This window comes from Haliotis rufescens, unplaced genomic scaffold (assembly GCF_023055435.1).
Source record: "Haliotis rufescens isolate VD_foot unplaced genomic scaffold, xgHalRufe1.0.p SCAF_4, whole genome shotgun sequence".
NCBI lineage: Eukaryota > Metazoa > Mollusca > Gastropoda > Lepetellida > Haliotidae > Haliotis > Haliotis rufescens.
In genome coordinates, this window is record NW_025964112.1 from 43,505,808 (window position 1) to 43,526,636 (window position 20,829).

Below are 20,829 nucleotides of genomic sequence, written 5' to 3' on the forward strand. Positions count from 1 at the left end.
TTGAAAGATAACTAAAAAGTATGTACTTTTTTCCATTTTACTCCAATGACACACTAACAACAAATAATGTATGGTCAAAATTATATAGCGTGAAATATTGACGTTGTGATTTTTTATAACTCAAAATCTAAAAATCTCAATCTCACAACTTCAAAGAGCATCATCAACTCTTGCTCTGATGTTGTTTGATCCATATAGGATACGCTCACCTTTTCGCGAACAAGTGGTATCGTCACCATGTGATAGAGATTTACACACTATTTGCTGTGATTCATAAACACATGATCATGATATAGTCTGAATCGTGCAATCGAAAATTGGACAATGCCTATAAAGAACTATGAAAAGTACAAGTATTGAAAGTGATAAGAAGAGCTACCCGAAAAACATGCGCCTGAACGCAACCAGTGGTTAAGCCCATGCACGTGCAAGACATGACAGTTAACAGTAAATGGGGGCATCCTCAACCACATCCACATCAACATCAACATCATCTACTTTTACATGCATATCAAAATATATTTTCAAAGTATTCCCAGTCACCAAGTTTCTATTTACTCTCTAATAATATACAACAAATGACATCTTTATACCCATAAAGTATTAACAATGGTGTACACAAGTCGATATCAAAGAAGTCCTTGAGTAGAACATACATAAAATATCAAATATTTACACCAAAACCAAACATATTCATGAAAGAAGTGTTGCATAATGTCATGTCGATCTTTCCACACACATGTTTAACAGTCAATCAAATTTCCAAATGAAGGTGAAACATCCTGTCCGGTCACGAGTTCCATTTCAACTCGCTTTGGACTGCCATAGACCCCAAATACAGGCCACATTCCAGCAGCAAGTTGAGCTCTGTGTTCTGTCTTTCCATACACATGATTTACATTAAATCATTAAATCACATTTCCATGACGTCTATCTGCGTTGAACACGGGAGGTAAAGTAACAGTATCTGCAGCGTCAATTCCATTCTGCCCAATATATTACTTGGACAATCTCAGTCTGGCCTTTTCAAGCAGCTGCTTCTTCCAGTCTTCCATCTGTACATCCTGTCCACTCACGAGTTGCATTTCAACTCTCTTTCGACTGCCATAAATCCCAAATACAGGCCACATGGTTTTGTTATGTCCAGCACCATGTTGTAATCTGCCTGTACCAAAACATCCGGATCCCAATGTGCCTCTGTTGTTGGTGTCCACGAAAGATGCCGCCATCCTATCAGTATCAACAAGAACCCCGTACTTCAATGTCACAGATGTTCCACCTTTATTCGCAAACACGTTGTCTGAACTTGCTATATCCCTTCCATCCATAGATACATACCATTTCACATTATTCTCAGATTTATGTGCTATGTCGAGACTGCAGGAATTATATTGGCCGCCAATAAAGTTTTTATTGTCGATGACCTCCTCTCCACACACGCCCACCTCCAACACAAGGCTCCCTCCACCCAGTGGCTTGTCCAGCTCCGCATCCGCCTCCACCTCCCAGTACACCAGGCCGCTAGAGGGCATTGGGGAGGTGCTGCTGGTGCCACTGTAATTCTTCAACATCTTCCCACTGGTGTCAACTGCCTTCATTCCTCCCAATTGGGGATGTCCGGAGTTGATGAGAAGGCCTTTGTCATTAATGTACGCTGCGTTTCGGTTCACTCTGTCAGAATCAAACATCATCGTTGGACCTATCATAGGATGAGACAAAACACAATGTTTATAGTTTTGACATCTATTACATATAATTGTGGTTATTTTAACAGCTTTAGCCATACATATATTCGGTAATGGTGTTATCATTCATATCTGATGACATGGCCCTCTAGCCTGACTTCACTCAGAATCGAATGTCCCTTCTAGTATTCCATAGAATCGTGTCCAGTTTGACATCTGCCTCCCCCTCCCAGTATACCAGGCACCGACAGAGGGCAGTGGAGTGGAGTATTTACTCTTTCGGAACTGAACTTAATCTTTTGGCCTGTATCAAAACTAGATAAACTAGTGACATTATGTCTCAGATCCTGTCTCAGATCCTGCATGTTAGAAGAAGATATGTGGGTTTTTCACATTTTGATTATCATGATTTCATATAATATAAATGTGTTTATGCATTGAAGAGTACGCCAATTTTGACACTTTTTATCAGATGTTACAATTAGTAACACATCATTGTTTCATGACAATCTGTCAATACGAGTTTGAAAAGAGAGGTCAAAGTACGACACATCTATATCTACACTGTAACAATACTTATGTATGTTTGCGCTGTGACTGATACAGCATGTCGATCGTTTATTTACAACACATCGAAAACATAGCATGTTACACAATTCCCTGGGTTGTTGTCCTGGGTCCACTTGCACTTCCTAAGCAATCTTAGAGCTACGACTATCTTAAATCCATGTTAGAGTTTGGGAGTTACGATCATCGTAGAGCTGAGATCGCTTTGCGCAAGTGGCTCCTGGATTATAAATATACTTACATACGACAACATGTCGTGCATCGTTCACTTTCCCGAGCACGTGTAGGCAGGTGTCTTTGTCGTACCCTGAAAGAACTTGATACCTTACGCTTTGTGAAGACACCAGAAAAAGATAATATGCAAAACAACAAAATTTTATATTTGTTAGTTAAATGGTGAAGTTAGTACATGCAATATTTGTGTCCGAAATGATTCAGACTGAGTAGCAGCATTTCTGAAACAACCATCTGGTAAGAACAAGCATATAGACATAGTAACTTTTAAGATGTAATTTCAACAGTGCCAGGAGGAATGGAGGGGTTGGTTAGGGAAAGGCAGCTTTGTAACCTGAACTGACTAATTCCATTCTACATGGCTATGATACCCCCTTAGGACATTTCCTCATTGCCTATTGTGTTTTGACAGAGGTGACAAAACAGGAGATTCAAAGCAAATATATCAATGATTGTAAGTGTGTCTTCTTTTCTGAATAGTATGTATTCTATGTTACTTACCTTTGGGGAGCAACTGAATTGCTATTCTCTGATGTCTGATCACATCTTCCTGCAAGGTCTTTATCCTTTGATCATTCTTTGAGGCCACCTTTTTCAGTGCACTGATTTGCTGAAAAACATAAAGTTCTTTGAAGACCAGAATATTTTTACTGTTCTTTTGCGGTCATCGTTATTATGGTTCGTGATAAGGATAATTCAGTGAGAACTGTTTCTGTCAATTCCTTTTTGGTGATAATATCACTTAAAACTACTTATACTTAAATTTCTTTAGCTTTTTGTCATACCAGCAAACTTCCCCAAAATATCATCTCAACACGATTCCAAACGTTACCGTTTCAGCGTCTCTGTTCAGTGTCTGAAGGTCTTCAATAAGTGCTTCCAGCTTCATCTGAACGGCTGTAAGAACATCAACATGTTGCTGTCATCAAGTACGAGAACGTTACTGGGGTGTGGACACGTTATCTTATCGTTATTTCAAAACACGCCTATGGGTGGAATGGAAAGTGTAATCCGTTCATAACTTATATAATACTTTGATAATATGATTATCCATTAACTTTAATTATTATGCCTCAAAGTGAGATTGACAATCAGAGAGCAGAACTACTGACCCCACATGAGCCATGAAATCCATGATGGTTGTTACTGACCTAATATGAGACCGTATACCGTTAGTAACAGCCATTTTGAATTTTCCAACACCCATCTCACATATTTCACATGGAAATTCTTGTACAAATTATTTTTTTGTTGCCGTATACGGTGTCATATTAGGTTAGCAGGAAAATGTTGGGCGATGCGTGAGGCGAGCCCAATATTTTCCTGCTAACCTAATATGACACCGTATACGGCATCTAAAGACACCATAACTAATTTAAATAAATAAAAAGTATTGACAACAAAAGATGTGAAGGCATCAATAGTTATCATTCTTTATTTACTCACTTGACTCTGTTTGAGTGAGTGAGTGAGTATGGTTTTACGCCTCTTTTAGCAATATTCCAGCAAAATCACGGTGGGGGACACCAGAAATGGCCTTCACAGGCTCTGTTTGAAAATGGACATCAAAAGCAAAGTTACCTGATTTAATTGATGATAAGTCTGTCAGTACTTCTGTCTGAGTAATTGGAGTCATGAAACACCCAAAGGATGATAATGAGGATTTCAAATCTTGTAAACCTTGCTTTGAGAAGACGACACATGGTTCGTATTTGTCAACAGTGGGGACATCAGCCTTCATACAAATCTCATGGGCTTGTGCGATAGAATCCGTCATGTTGTGGATATTGCAAGGTGAGGCATAGAGGAGTGTCTTGTTGATGTAGTCACGAACTGTCTTGCAGCTTGTCTCTGATGACTTCAGGACTGGACGTCGATTGTTATTGATGTTCCGCATGGAGTCCAGAAGCTGATCCAACTCCACAAGAACCTCCTTCTCTCGCTGATCTATCAAAGCTTTTAATTGTGCAAAGGTGTGCTGAACAGTTTCTCGAAGGGATGTAGCTTTCCTTCCAATACTCTCAGTTTGCTCATTTACCTTGTCTGACGATCGAACTATTTCTTCCTGTTTTGTTGATAAAGACTCCAAGTTCTCATTCAGATTATCTTCTTCCTTCTTCAGAAGTTCATCAGCTTTCTTGGTTGTGTGACTGGAATGGTCATTGTAAAAACATCGTGGACAAATGAAACAGTCACAATCATTGTCGTAGATGTCCATTCGTTGGTTGTGTTTCTCACACAAAGGCTGTGATCTTTTGGTTGTCTTGGATATATCAGACATCCATTGAACCGTGTGGTTCTTGGTTGCTTTTATCTTTGAGTGTGACACCTGGCAGTGTTCACAGAGGAAGTCCCCACACTCCCCACACCAACACACAGCCTGGTTCCCATCCTCATCATTGGTACACAGGAACTCTGCTGGTCGGTGTTTGGAGGTCAGGTGGAGGACCTCCGCTGAGATAATTTCATCAACAGGAAGTAGTCTGAAGCTCTTGTCATTTTTGTCATGACTTTTCACGCAGATGGAGCATATGAGAGTTGTTATTACTGTTGATTTGAGACAGTTCTCACATACAGGATGTAGACATGGAAGCAGGTGTGGCTGTGGTCCTCTATACCTGAAGGACGTGCTGCACACCACACACATGGGGAATGGGTCCATTCTGAAGAGAGAAATGACGTTTTACCACAAATACCCTACTTCAAATGCTGCGACTTTATATCTTTGCCATATCGCATTTATAGTACACTGTCAAGGAAGTTAATTGAACATAATGCTCGGGTCAGTTTGCAGTCCCCTTTGAATCAAATCATTCGAATTTATGTTCTAGATCAAACTAGCAATACATCATCGTCCGTATTACATAGAGCAATAAACAAGAGCGATAAATGTCTCAATATTAGAGGGCAGTGGGGTAACCAAGTATTAAGCGCGTTGGCTCGTCATACTGATTGCCAAGGTTAGAATCCTAACATTGGTACGATGTGATAAGCTCATTTTAAGTGTCACCTGCCATTGGGACGAACATTGAAAACAAAAAGTACGGTGAACTCAATCAATCACTCAACTCAGTTTCCAATGCCGCTATAATGTCTAGGCTTACGCTCACAATGGGCACCAAGCATAGTCGCCATTTAATGTTTTGTCCCTGTTAGGAAATTATGGCGTTATTTAGGATCTAAATATATTGTAGATTCAGTGCAGAGCTATATTACCTGTAGATTTTACAGTGGTAAATTAAATTGGAACCATTTTCCCATCATTAAATTAAACGTAAAGTCTGTGGTGTCAGTAAAGTCGCATGGGGTTAAATTTATTTTTTGGAGTGGGTTGTCACTTTAAACAAAGTATGACGCTGTTTATGCACAAACACTGATTTTTATTATCATTATACTTTTCTCCCTTAAATGACAGGCATTGAAAGTGTGAAGTACAGCTACTTCGTAAGCCAGCATTAAGTGGACACTCCACTTCTCGGAAACGAAAGCGAAAGTGGGACAAAGGGTTTTTAATGAAAAGAATATCAAGTCTAACGAAATATGTAAATACATATATCTTCTCTGACAGTATCTCAGCTAGTACAGAGTATGATGTTTGTACGACATACACCAGGATAATGTTATTCCTATTACCTGTACAGCAGCTCCAGTGATGTCTACCCACACAGCAGCCAACAATCTGGCGACATGACAGCCTCCTTGTTGACAGTGCGCTAGATTATTAGAGTTACCCCCCTTATTATAGAGATCGTGTAAACGGCTGTAGTAAACGAAGCGTTGTAAAATCCAAATGTGTCAACGCGTACAAAATAAATCACTTTTTTGGTGAGAGTACTTGTTACGTCACGGGCGTACTTCAACCATATCAAATATCCCTTACATTAGAGATCGCATTTCATTCGTCACCACTCGCCCCTTTCCGTAACCTGCAACAAGACTCGTCCCCCTATCGATGAATGTAATGTGCGAAAATACGACAAACCAATCAGAATGCGAGTATGATTTCAAGTTCTTCGAAAAAGAATCCCTCAGAAGTATTTTTTTATTATACATATGTCTTGCATCTAAAAATATACCAAAAACACAGTTAAAGGTGTTCAATCATACCGCATAATTCCGCACGTCCCGATGTGCTTTTAATTGCATCTGAAATATATATAATATATAGGGAAATGTAAGTGAAGCATTACGCAACGAGTTGACAATTGTTTTAGGTATGCCCGTTTGCGCTGAGACGGAACCCGGTCGCAAAAAGGGCCATGAGCGGGGAACGAGTGGCTATTCGGCTTGTCCCGGAATAACACGAGTTGGTCGCGAATGATCGCATTTATGGCGGTTGTAAGCGACGGGTTGTAAAATCCGAATATATCAACGCGTATAAAGTCTATATAGACCACATGGCACACTATGTTCATTTCCAATATCCTCTTATATTAAGTGGCAAATGTCAGAAAACACCTACCCGTGAAGATTCGGGGTAGAATAGGTCTTCAGCAACCCAGGTTTGCAGTAAAAGGCGGCCATGCTTGTCTTGAGAGGCGACAAACAGGATCGGGTAGTCAGACTCGATTACTTGGTGGATGCATGTCATCGTATCCCAATTGCGTGGATCGATGCTCATGATGTCAATCACTGGATTGTCTGGTCCAGACTCGATTATTTACAGACCGCGTCATATAGCTGGATTATTGCTGAGTGCGGCGTTAAACAACAAACAGACAAAACAAACGTTATCAAAACATTACGAGGCTGAAAACAGCCGTTGAAACCTTTATCATTCCTATTTCTTATTATTTCCACATAAAAGAAAATACCATGAAATAACCATTTGTTATTTATTTCAGTTTTAGCCGCCATCAAACAGTGGTGTATACTTTCTAATGCAAGCAGTTTTATATCCGTTTTATAACCCATGTTTACTTCAGTACCAAAAAAACCCTTTTCATGCTTCTGTTTGTGAATAAGATACATGTATAATAAAATTTGGTATGAAGTTGCAGTTTTGTCCCAATAACACTCATATGATTTCTTTTGGTAAACAATTGACATATATTATTATGCGATATAAACCTTCATTTGTCGAAACTCAAAGAAAACGTAAATTCAGATATGTTCATAGGTGTCTGTCTTAAATAAATCTAAAACATTGCGATTTGTTTTTTACTGCAGTCTACAATATTCCTGCAATATCAGGGCGGCCTGTAAATATAGGATTTTGTCCCTGACAATTTTACCAGTGTTTGATTTGGACAACATCCCATGCCGTCGGGGCATTCGTGTTGTTCCGGGACAAGCATGTTACGGAAAGGGGCGAATGGTAACGAATGACCGTCGGGGTCATTTGTCACCACTCGCCCCTTTCCGTAACCTTCAAGAAGACTCGTCCCCCTATCGATGAATGTCATGTGCGAAAATACGACAAACCAATCAGAATGCGCGTATGACTTCACGTTCTTCATCAAAGAATCCCACAGGAATAATTTTTGATTTTGCATATGTCTTGCATCTAAAAATATACCCAAGACACAGTTAAATGTGTTCAATCATACCGTATAATTCCGCACGTCCCGATGTGCTTTAAATTGCATTTGAAAATTATATAATATGGGGAAATGTATGTGAAGCATTACGCAACGAGTTGACAATTGTTTTAGGTATGCTGGCTTGTTTACAGACCGCCATCGCATGGCCGGAGTACTGTTGTGTCACTTTCCTGTCTGGCTTGTTTACAGACCGCCATCGCATGGCCGGAGTACTGTTGTGTCACTTGATCGTCTGGCTTGTTTACAGACCGCCATCGCATGGCCGGAGTACTGTTGTGTCATTTGATTGTCTGGCTTGTTTACAGACCGCCATCGCATGGCCGGAGTACTGTTGTGTCACTTGATCGTCTGGCTTGTTTACAGACCGCCATCGCATGGCCGGAGTACTGTTGTGTCATTTGATTGTCTGGCTTGTTTACAGACCGCCATCGCATGGCCGGAGTACTGTTGTGTCACTTGATTGTCTGGCTTGTTTACAGACCGCCATCGCATGGCCGGAGTACTGTTGTGTCACTTGATTGTCTGGCTTGTTTACAGACCGCCATCGCATGGCCGGAGTACTGTTGTGTCACTTGATTGTCTGGCTTGTTTACAGACCGCCATCGCATGGCCGGAGTACTGTTGTGTCACTTTCCTGTCTGGTTTGTTTACAGACCGCCATCGCATGGCCGGAGTACTGTTGTGTCATTTGATTGTCTGGCTTGTTTACAGACCGCCATCGCATGGCCGGAGTACTGTTGTGTCACTTGATTGTCTGGCTTGTTTACAGACCGCCATCGCATGGCCGGAGTACTGTTGTGTCACTTGATTGTCTGGCTTGTTTACAGACCGCCATCGCATGGCCGGAGTACTGTTGTGCAGCATCAGGCAATAAAAATTACTTTTTATGCAATTTGCGGTTGCATCCAGTTGGGCAGAGCATGCTTAAACTTATCACGATCTTCAGTGATATAAACCGAAATATTTACCGCTATTTTGCTTTTCACACCCAATGGAATCTGTTTGGGCGGATAATCAAGACTGGTTTTCATGTTGGTTTGATGTTATATATTTGCTATATTCTGTCACAAACATCTAAAATGCAATTAGTAAAAATATAATTAAATTTTCTTGTGTTTAGTGAACTTCCTGCATTCTGATTAGCTGAATTGGCCACGTGTTATTGCATTTATTTCCCAATGAATGTAAAAAAAATTAACCACGCCCACCGAAGCGGACTTCTTTTATTACTGCAGAATGTCGGGGAATTCCAATATCACAATCGAGGGAATTCCCTTTCTGCTCATGTGTATACATATTCATTGTCCAAACAACCCTTTGAGACCGAAGGCAGAGAAGAAAGCAAACAGCAAACGTGCAGGCTCGTTCGCCGGTTTTGTTCCCGCATGCCTCGGTTCCACAACTTACATGTCTTCGGGTTTCATTTCTTACCCGCATTTTTCCAAATGTCTTCCCGTTCACAGGGAACTAATGTTTGAATCTGGCAGTGACTGACCATGTCATTTGAAACAGCCGCCTTCTCCCGGACATATTTGTTCTGGATCGTTACAGTCTGAGCGTTACACTGCTTCTCGCCTCTTGATTGACACGTCCTTGACGAACATTGTTTTGATCTTACTATCCGTTAATTGGCTACTGACTTTGTAGGCGTGTCAAGTTATGGGCTTAAATTAAAAAATCGCGACACAGTATGTATTCCTACACCTGGAATGTTTCTCAATCTCGTCATTTTTGTCTGCTTTGATATATACAACTGTTTTTGGTTAAGCTATTGTAGATAAAGCATGTTTTCATGGAATAATACAGTTTGCACACCGGTTTTTCGATTCACACCTCAATGAACCGAAAACAATCTTGACTCACTTACTAAATAATATTTCTGTATACACTAAGCAAATAGATTTATTTGAGGTTCCAAAGCATTTTCACTATGATAGCTAAAACGTGAGGACCTACATATAATCCACAGGTACACAAAGGAAAAACCAACATTGTCCCTATTCAGTGTGTGATATAAGATTTCAAGCTTTAAGTGCGTAGGCGTACAACAGAAGAATATGTTGACATGTCCTTTCCCTTTGAATCTGCTGTACATCCTGTTGAGAATGGAAACAGCCAGATATGTTACCAAGACTAGTCTAAAGAATTCATGCATGAATTTTGAATCCCACACTAAGAACGTTATCAATGGCGTTTTTCCATTGGCTACATGGTTACATTATCGGCATGCAGATTCAATGGACATGCTTGATAACTTTCCAGCATACATTTTCTCAAATGTTTCAAATTATTGGAGCATTGTCTCTGGGGTTTAATTTGGTGTGCCTTCAAATGAATTTTATTCCACAAGCAAATCCTTCTTCCAATCGTTCATCTGCACCTTCTGGCCACACACCAACTTCAATGCAACTATCATGGCATTACCATAAACCCCAAACAGTGGCCATATTGTAGAACCCTTCTTCACATTACCAAGGCTGCCATATCCCAAACGGCGTTGACATTCATTGTCAATGTATGTTACTTTCCTTTCATCGACATTGACAAGAATTCCATATCGTACCTTGAACATCGTCCAAGCCTTATTGTCGATGCCTGTGTCAATTCGCGTGTGAGGATGTGTGTTGATACTGACAACAGTCTCAATCACACCCAAATGCTCATGCGTGTCAGGATGTGTGTTGATACTGACAACAGACTGAATCACGCCCAAATGCTCATGAGCTGTAAGAAAGAGACTTGATGAATTGAGCTGGTTGCCGACATAGAAGGAATTGTCCATGACCTCCTCACCACACAGGCCCATCTCCAACACAAGTTCCCGATCACCCAGTGGCCTGCCCAGCATCACATCCGCCTCCACCTCCCAGTACACCAGGCCGCTAGAGGGCAGTGGGGAGGTGCTGCTGGTACCATGGTAGGTCTTCAACATCTTCCCACTGGTGTCAACGGCCTTCTCTCTTCTAAACTTAGGATGTGTGGAGTTGATGAGAAGGCCTTCGTCATTGATGTGTGTTCTGTTTCGGTTCACTCTGTCAGAATCAAACATCATCGTTGGACCTATCATAGGGTGTAACAAAATAATATCATGGTTATAGATTTGACATCTATTACAAATAATTGTGTTTGTTTTAACAGCCTTAGACATACACATCTTCGGTCGTTGTGTTATTACTGAAACATTGCCGAAGTAACTATAAATGTTTACTCTTCATGCAAAATAATAACTTAATTTTATCACGGATATGATGTCTAAAGACATTTTCACTGATTCTGTAGTACACCTGATTATATATAAAAACCTAAAAAAGTTGGCAGTCCGTTAAAATAATTATAGCATCATTATTCTGATACCAGGTATTCATTGCTATTGTTTACTTCCAAAAATTATATTATCGTACACAGTTTTATGAGGTGAAATGGGATATAATGTAGCGTTAAAGATTGTTGCATTTAATTATAGCGACGTGAATGCACGTGTGTGTACATGTGCGTGCGTACGTACATCTATAGTTACTTGTACTTGTTAGTGTTATTATCAGTTATACCGTGCTAGCCCACCGAAAATAACATGAGGTCAGTTTTAACAAAAAGAAACACTCAGACAGTATACTGGCTCCGAGCCAACCAGTCATTGCTAACCCCTTAATGTCAAGATCTAGGCAGGGCGAAAACGAGTAACGTCTTTTACCATATTTTGTACCTTGCAACGTACATACTAGTATTCTGTACCATATCATAGATTCCAAGGTGTTGATTGAACTACATTAAAGCGAATTTGTCTCTGGTTTGACCAAAGGAAACATATTTACTGATTATTCTCACATTTAATAATATGTACACGTGTGCCGCTTCTCCGTCCACTTCTTGGTTTGATGACGTGAAGGAACATGTCCTTTTCTTGTCCTGAAATAAAGTCTCAGTGATTGACTTCATGGACAGAAAAATTAAGTACCTCAGCAAATAATAACGCCTGATCACTTACAATACATAAAAACAAAATAAAAGGGTTTAATGATTTGAGTAATAGTGAAAGTTTTCTCTTTTAGATTAAAAGGTTGCCACCTTCTTCTAGTACACAGAAACATAAAATGAGATCACCAGAAGTAATTGCAATTTGTTTCTGATATAGAGATGTTTGTTGTAGAGGAAAAGAAATTGGGGTTAGGTATGTTGGTGTTATCAACATGAGCATGGCGAGAGTGTGAGTTTGGAAACATGCTCAACTTCTTAATTGACCGACAGGCAAGGAATCAACATTGAACACGTGTGAGGAGATGATTAAAGAAGATGTGTTTTAGACGCTCAAGACATTTGACAAGTTAAAGACAGTTCCCTTAGAATGCTACATTCCGATGACTCTCTTTGGGATTCCGGGTTAGGATTGGCCGCCTGGTACCTTTGTGTCTTGGCTGTGATTGTATGCGACGGCATAATATCAATCACTGGATTGTCGGGACTCGATTAGTTACATAGCCAATACATTGCTGGAGCATAAACAAACAAAGACGCATAAAAACTGGAATAGAAAATATCTCACCATCAGGATCCAACTGAATAACAACCGTTTTCAGCCTGGACATAACTGCCCCGAGTTCCTCGACCAGAACTTTGCCGTTTGAAACCATGGATTTCAGAGTTGTAATTTCCTGTTGAAAATGTATATTCATTTAGGTCACAAAACTTCTAATAGTTGCAAAATAAGGAGTTACTTGGGTTAAACACCCTTTAACACGTTGGGTGACATTTTGGCTATTTAACATTCAATCAGCCCATGTACAATTGTAGGAAGACGCTAAGGATGACACAGACACATGCATCTTGGTGAAATACAGCAGATTGTTGGGACAACCCAAACATCACCACCATAGATCACCACTGGTTCCACCACTTGTATTCAAACCCTTAGCAACACATCCTTGAACAGGTACTAGACGGAAATCTGAATTAGTCTAAGACCACCCTTTTTTCTTTTGATGAACGTGAACGTTTCAATATGCACAATACCTAGCTTGAAAGTTGCCTTTGCCTAATACCGAGCTTGTTCAGTTTACCTTTGATGCTTCTGTATTCTGTGTTTGTAGTTCGGCTATGGTTGATTCAAGGTTTATCTGACGAGCTGTTAATAAAAAATATATTTTGCTGTGTTTTTTAATACAGCACAATTTTACTTTGTCTACATATAGAACAGCTGATAACAATCACAACCACTTAACATGTATTTGTACTTTGAGATACAAATTTGAGACTTGAGTGTTCATCACAGACAAAGCCATGTTTAGTTTTTCACTATCTTACTACCATTACAATGGATGTATTTGTGGCTGCAAAAAGAGATAAATTGCATTTCTAGTAATATTGGCGTATTAATTTCATAACTATGACATTATGGTAATTCCAGTGAAATTACTGGATTGATAACAGCATGAAACATGTGTTCAAAAACTACACTAACTTTCAAACTACTTTAGTTTTCAATAGTTGCTATGTTAAATATTCGAGCTATCTAATAATTTAAGTTATCTTGATCGACACGGGGTACTTGTTATTTTCTGTAATCGAAAATAGGAAATAGGAATAGGAAGCAGTTAAATTCTAGCTGATGGTCGACTTCAAAGCATGTACCACTAACCTAAACAAACCGGGGTAAACTCAGGAACCTCTTCACCATTGCCATCAGGAACCATGAAACTTCCGAATGATGAAACTAATGATTTCAAATGTTGCATTTCTTGCTTTGAGAACGCCACCGACGATTCATACTTGTGAACGGTGGGAATGTCAACACCCACACAAGACTCAAACGCCTGTGCGATGGAACTCTTCAGTTTGTGGAGGTCGGATGGTGAGGCATAGAGGAGAATCTTGTTGATGTAGTCAATGACTGTCAGACAACTGGTTTCCGTTGACTTCAGAGATGGACGTCGACAGTCATCGATGTTCCTCATGGAGTCCAGAAGCTGATCTAGCTCCACAAGAACCTCCTTCTCTCGCTGATCTATCAAAGCTTTTAATTGTGCAAAGGTGTGCTGAACAGTTTCTCGGAGGGATGTAGCTTTCCTTCCAATACTCTCAGTTTGCTCATTTACCTTGTCTGACGATCGAACTATTTCTTCCTGTTTTGTTGATAAAGACCTCAAGTTCTCATTCAGATTATCTTCTTCCTTCTCCAGAAATTCATCAGCTTTCTTGGTTGTGTGACTGGAATGGTCATTGTAAAAACATCGTGGACAAATGAAACAGTCACAATCATTGTCGTAGATGTCCATTCGTTGGTTGTGTTTTTCACACAAAGGTTGTGATCTTTTGGTTGTCTGGGATATATCAGACATCCATTGAACCGTGTGGTTCTTGGTTGCTTTTATCTTTGAGTGAGATACCTGGCAGCGTTCACAGAGGAAGTCCCCACACTCCCCACACCAACACACAGCTTGGTTCCAATCCTCATCATTGGTACACAGGAACTCTGCTGGTCGGTGTTTGGAGGTCAGGTGGAGGACCTCCGCTGAGATAATTTCATCAACAGGAAGTAGTCTGAAGCTCTTGTCATTTTTGTCATGACTTTTCACGCAGATGGAGCATATGAGAGTTGTTATTACTGTTGATTTGAGACAGTTCTCACATACAGGATGTAGACATGGAAGCAGGTGTGCCTGTGGTCCTCTATACCTGAAGGACGTGCTGCACACCACACACATGGGGAATGGGTCCATTCTGAAGAGAGAAATGACGTTTTACCACAGATACCCTACTTCAAATGCTGCAACTTTATATCTTTGCCATGTCGCACTTATAGTACACTGTCAAGGAAGTTAATTGAACATAATGCTCGGGTCAGTTTGCAGTCCCCTTTGAATCAAATCATTCGAATTTATGTTCTGGATCAAACTAGCAATACATCATCGTCCGTATTACATAGAGCAATAAACAAGAGCGATAAATGTCTCAATATTAGAGGGCAGTGGGGTAACCCAGTGTTAAGCGCGTTGGCTCGTCATACTGATTTCCAAGGTTAGAATCCTAACATTGGTACGATGTGATAAGCTCATTTTGGGTGTCACCTGCCATTGGGATGAACATTGAAAACGAAAGTACGGTGAACTCAATCAATCACTCAACTCAGTTTCCAATGCCGCTACAATGTCTAGGCTTACGCTCACAATGGGCACCAAGCATAGTCGCCATTTAATGTTTTGTCCCTGTTAGGAAATTATGGCGTTATTTAGGATCTAAATATATTGTAGATTCAGTGCAGAGCTATATTACCTGTAGATTTTACAGTGGTAAATTTAACTGGAACCATTTTCCCATCATTAAATTAAAAGAAAGTCTGTGGTGTCAGTAAAGTCGCAGGGATTTAAATTTATTTTTTGGAGTGGGTTGTCACGTTAAACAAAGTATGACGCTGTTTAAGCACAAACACTGATTTGTATTATCATTATACTTTTCTCCCTTAAATGACAGGCATTGAAAGTGTGAAGTACAGCTACTTCGTAAGCCAGCATTAAGTGGACACTCCTAAAAGAAACATTAGCAAGCCATGTAAGATTTAATTTTAAATCGCATGGCACTTTTATCACCAAAAATCTTTCATTGTGATACAAAGGATATGACGTCACAGGCTGATATAGAATAGTGCGCATGTCAAGCCCTCTGTTGTCCTTAAACCATGAAATACTTTTTTAATCGCTTTCAATCGTTTCATAAATGTCATGTATGTTTTCTGTTTTTTATGGACGTCAAGTCAGTCGCTTTAATCAGAAGTGGTAATTGCGATTTGAAACCTCAGCTTGACCATTCACAATGGACTATTGTAATAATGTTCTCTTCAACACAGTCATATGGTGTGTGGACACAATGCTCATCAGCTGTTCGGAAATTGCAGCAGCTGTGATTTCAAGACATGTATTTCCTTCACGCAAATTTTTTAACAACTTTTATTCAAACAAATTTTATACATCATTTTATTCTATTTTCCCTTCTCTAAAGATCTCCTATCTTGTCTATGAATCCTGGGTTTCGGTTCGTGAACTTAGTTTGAAAAGTAAAGTCACAAAACAACAGAAGGAAGTATAACTAAACTAATATTTTATTAGCTTTAGAAATTCATGCAAAAAATAACTAATCTTGAATTAATCAACACATATACATCCAAAGAACGTCACTTTAAAGGATGCGTCCACTGGTTACGGCACAACAAGTGATAGGGAAAGTCTCCGTTACTCACAGAGATTAATTAGAAACATACATTTGTGCTTATTTATTGATCACGCGGGAATTGCACATTGTTGAATAGAATTTCACAACATGTCTCGTGGGTTTGAAATAATAATATTTTCTGTTTAATTGCATTTCAGCGGGTCATTTCCAAACAGTGATTCAGTAAGCAGCAAGGTATGAGGAGAGGCACGGGATCACGGAATACAGGGAGGGCTACAGTGACATAACAGGTCGCAAGCCCAACTGCCTATGGTTAATCGATATTTCTTGGAAACGAAAGCGAAAGTGGGACAAAGGGTTTTTAATGAAAAGAATATTAAGTCCAACAAAATATGTATACACATATATCTTCTCTGACAGTATCTCAGCTAGTACAGAGTATGATGTTTGTACGACATACACCAGGATAATGTTATTCCTATTACCTGTACAGCAGCTCCAGTGATGTCTACCCACACAGCAGCCAACAATCTGGCGTCATGACAACCTCCTTGTTGACAGTGCGCTAGATTATTAGAGTAGCCTCCCTTACATTAGAGATCGCATTTCATTCGTCACCACTCGCCCCTTTCCGTATCCTATAAGAAGACTCGTCCCCTATCGATGAATGTTATGTGCGAAAATACGACAAACCAATCAGAATGCGCGTATGATTTCAAGTTCTTCGTCAAAGAATTCCTCAGAAGTATTTTTTTTTATGTTACATATGTCTTGCATCTAAAAATATATCAAAGACACAGTTAAAGGTGTTCAATCAAACTGCATAATTCCGCATGTCCCGGTGTGCTTTTGATTGCATCTGAAATATATATAATATATGGGGAAATGTAAGTGAACTATTACGCAACGAGTTGACAATTGTTTTAGGTATGCCCGTTTGCGCTGAGACGGAACCCGGTCGCAAAAAATGGCCATGAGCGGGGCACGAGTCGCTATTCGGCTTGTCCCGGAATAACACGAGTTTGTCGCGAATGATCGCATTTATGGCGGTTGTAAGCGACGGGTTGTAAAATCCGAATATGTCAACGCGTATAAAGTCTATATAGACCACATGGCACACTATGTTCATTTCCAATATCCTCTTATAATAAGTGGCAAATGTCAGAAAACACCTGCCCGTGAAGATTCGGGGTAGAATAGGTCTTCAGCAACCTAGGTTTGCAGTAAAGGGCGGCCATGCTTGTCTTGAGAGGCGACTAACAGGATCGGGTGGTCAGACTCGATTACTTGGTGGATGCATGTCATAGTATCCCAATTGCGAAAATACCATGGAAAAAACATTTGTTATTTATTTCAGTTTTAGCCGCCATCAAACAGTGGTGTATACTTTCTAATGCAAGCAGTTTTATATCCGTTTTATAACCCATGTTTACTTCAGTACAAAAAAAACCCTTTTCATGCTTCTGTTTGTGAATAAGATATATGTATAATAAAATTTGGTATGAAGTTGCAGTTTTGTCCCAATAACACTCATATGATTTCTTTTGGTAAACAATTGACATATATTATTATGCGATATAAACCTTCATTTGTCGAAACTCAAAGAAAACGTAAATTCAGATATGTTCATGGGTGGCTGTCTTAAATAAATCTAAAACATTGCGATTTGTTTTTTACTGCAGTCTACAATATTCCTGCAATATCAGGGCGGCCTGTAAATAATCGATATTGTCCCTGACAATTTTACCAGTGGTTGATATGGACAACGTCCCATGCCGTCGGGGCATTCGTGACTAACTCGTGTTGTTCCGGGACAAGCATGTTACGGAAAGGGGCGAATGGTAACGAATGACCGTCGGGGTATTTTTAGACGAGATTCGTAAAACAGTATGACAAACATAGTAAACGAGTGTAATAACGTCTTTGTTTCCTATTATTTCTTAATCCGTTTGAGCTTTCCTTTAGAGAAATGCACTGATCACGACCGCAGTCTTGGAAAACCACAATTGTCAAATGACGTCAATAGTCTTCAGCTATGACGTCATTTCTAGTGTCAGAATAAAATTTGAATGACGATACCAAACCCGCCCGGATGACACATACAATATACCAGTGCGCGTGAACGATATTGCACCAGTGCACATACGATTTATAGTAACTCGACTATTTCTAACCCTAAAGATAGGGACATGTATTACCCGATGTATTTAATTTATTCCCCTTAATACCTGTCAAGAATATACTGAAATTAAATATAGATATATAGATATATATTATGATCAATCATTATGTTTTTACCCATTAGTGGGTAAATAACTGGTAAATAAAATACCTGGAATGCAGTTTTAAGAAATAAGATTTTATTTGGGTTCCTATATCAAGATCTTCTATTATAAGACTGATAGCTTCAATAAAGATGTTCTTATAGGTCGAATTTCAATTTCTCCCCGATGTCGGCAAATCTGGTGATTCATCATTTTATTACCCACCCATACACACATACAGACAGTATTTCATGAGTATATTATTTCATTATTTATTTATGGTATGAAATTCTTGATAAATTTACGTCAGATCCATTCCAAGAGTATATATATTAAGAAGGATAAATTTCAAATACGCATTCTTATTTTTTTAAATATTTTATAGTAATCTTCTGTATGATTTTAGAATAGTAAAGCATCCAAACTAGGGGAATTTCCGAAATCAAATAGAGAACCATGGGGATATTGGGTTTAAGGATTTCCAAAATACTTGAAACATTTTCGAGCTGATGAATTCTAACTCATTACAGATTTGGATTGCTGAAGGAACAAGGTATTTTGTCAAGTCAAATGATATGTGATCATTGTTTGATGGAAAGTTAACTTGTGGATAAGATATAAGATATACATGCTGAACCAGAAGTCCTTATTCACTTAACGTTCCAACTCGACTTTATGTTATTTACCCCAGTATGTTTGTAAATACAGTATGAGCCGGATAAAACGAACACGTTTAGAGCGAACAAACGGATACAACGAACTGTTACAAAATCCACGATTTATCTCTTCTATATTATCATATAAAATTTACGTACATAACGAACTCTCTACAGCGAACTAACGGATATAGCGAACTGATACCTGATACCCGACAAGCCCATCTACCTATGATTAATGACTTGTACAGCGTCTGTACGCAATCAGCGGCGAATCAAATGTTGTTTAACGCCGCACCAAGCAATATTCCAGCTATATGACGGCGGTCTGTACATAATCGAGTCTGGACCAGACGACCCAGTGGTTGATGTCATGAGCATCGACCCACGCAATTGGGATACGATGACATGCATCCACCAAGTCAGCGAGCCTGAACACCCGATCCCATTAGTCGCCTCTTACGACAAGCAAAGTCGCCTTCTACGGCAAGCATGGGTTGCTGAAGACCATAGGACTAACTTCGCCTCATCACAAATATGCCAACTTTAACCAATTCATTTTAAATCTGAGACGGACCTGCTTCACGAGATAAAGGTTTCTGTTATACATGAACAAATAACTTTAATGTATTTTTTGACTTAGTAGTTCGATACCATTCATTACTTCTCTTCTCTTCATTTGGGGACTACTACCAGCAAACAAAGAATTATTTCATGTACAGCATATTCTTGACAAGAGTGAGCGAGTGAGTTAAAAGTCAAACGTCACATTGGCATTATTGCAGCCCCATAGTGACGAGTTAACATTAACCGTGTGTTAACTTGAAGTATATGTTTAACTCTGCTTCCTTGATAATAACACTAATCAAGAAAACAGTACAATCATTTAAACCGTTGACGCAGAACACCCATCTGCCATTAACTTACATCCCTGCCTTGACATATCATTGGTCTATTAATTCAGGCTTGTGTCAGACAACATCTTTGAGAAGCAACTCTTATCATTGATACCCTATTAAAATGTAACTAATGACCAGCCTATATTCTAGGTTTCTGTACACATCAAGGCCTCCAGGTCGAAGTGTCCCAGTAAGAAAAGGAAATTTGATATAGTATCTGAAATATCAGCAATACAGCTGTCAACAGTATAATGCTCAACGGTAGAAACATTGCAACGAGACTATGTTTGTTTGTTTTTTGTTTCACGCAGCACTCAGCAATATTCATCTGTATAACTGCGGTCTGTTAATAATCGAACCTGGACCTGACAATCTACTGATTGACATCATGCGCATCGATCCAGACCATTGGGATACGATGACATGCATCACATAAGTCAGCGAGCCTGACCTCCGGATCCCGTTAGTCGCCTCTTACGACAAACACGGGTTGCTGAAGACTAGTTCTAACCGGGAATCTTCACGGGAATCGAGACTTTGTGAGGACTCTGTTTGGTGAAGTTAGACACATTACACGCAACACCCTTTACAAACATATTGCATCTCTCAGGCTTTTTACGATCACATTGTTCAATGTCTGTCTTTCCGCACATTTTTCTTAAATGTTTTCTTCACCTATTAGCAGCAGAATCTCTTCACTTCTACACAGCAGACAGAATTCAAAATTAACATACATTTCTGAGTTTCAACAAAATCAGTAAATGCCCTAAATTCCTGGTCTATCACTTTCCTGTCACTTGATTGTCTGGCTTGTTTACAGA

General features: G+C 39.5%; 2 protein-coding genes across 2 annotated transcripts; both read right to left on the reverse strand.

Annotated features, from left to right (window-relative positions):
* Nucleotides 1-23: 23 nt before the first annotated feature.
* LOC125371580 lies at nt 24-6,227 on the reverse strand. Its single transcript, XM_048382238.1, has 6 exons — nt 6,120-6,227; nt 4,068-5,149; nt 3,319-3,383; nt 2,988-3,096; nt 2,494-2,559; nt 24-1,699 (listed from the first exon to the last, which is right to left on the reverse strand). The coding sequence occupies exons 2-6, from the start codon at nt 5,146-5,148 to the stop codon at nt 999-1,001; spliced, it is 2,022 nt and encodes a 673-aa protein (XP_048238195.1). The 5' UTR covers nt 5,149; nt 6,120-6,227; the 3' UTR covers nt 24-998.
* Nucleotides 6,228-9,862: 3,635 nt separating this feature from the next.
* On the reverse strand, nt 9,863-16,790 carry LOC124135918. The gene is made up of 6 exons (XM_048382391.1): nt 16,675-16,790; nt 13,662-14,743; nt 13,084-13,148; nt 12,570-12,678; nt 11,855-11,935; nt 9,863-11,089 (listed from the first exon to the last, which is right to left on the reverse strand). The coding sequence occupies exons 2-6, from the start codon at nt 14,740-14,742 to the stop codon at nt 10,368-10,370; spliced, it is 2,058 nt and encodes a 685-aa protein (XP_048238348.1). The 5' UTR covers nt 14,743; nt 16,675-16,790; the 3' UTR covers nt 9,863-10,367.
* Between the last annotated feature and the right edge of the window lie 4,039 nt (nt 16,791-20,829).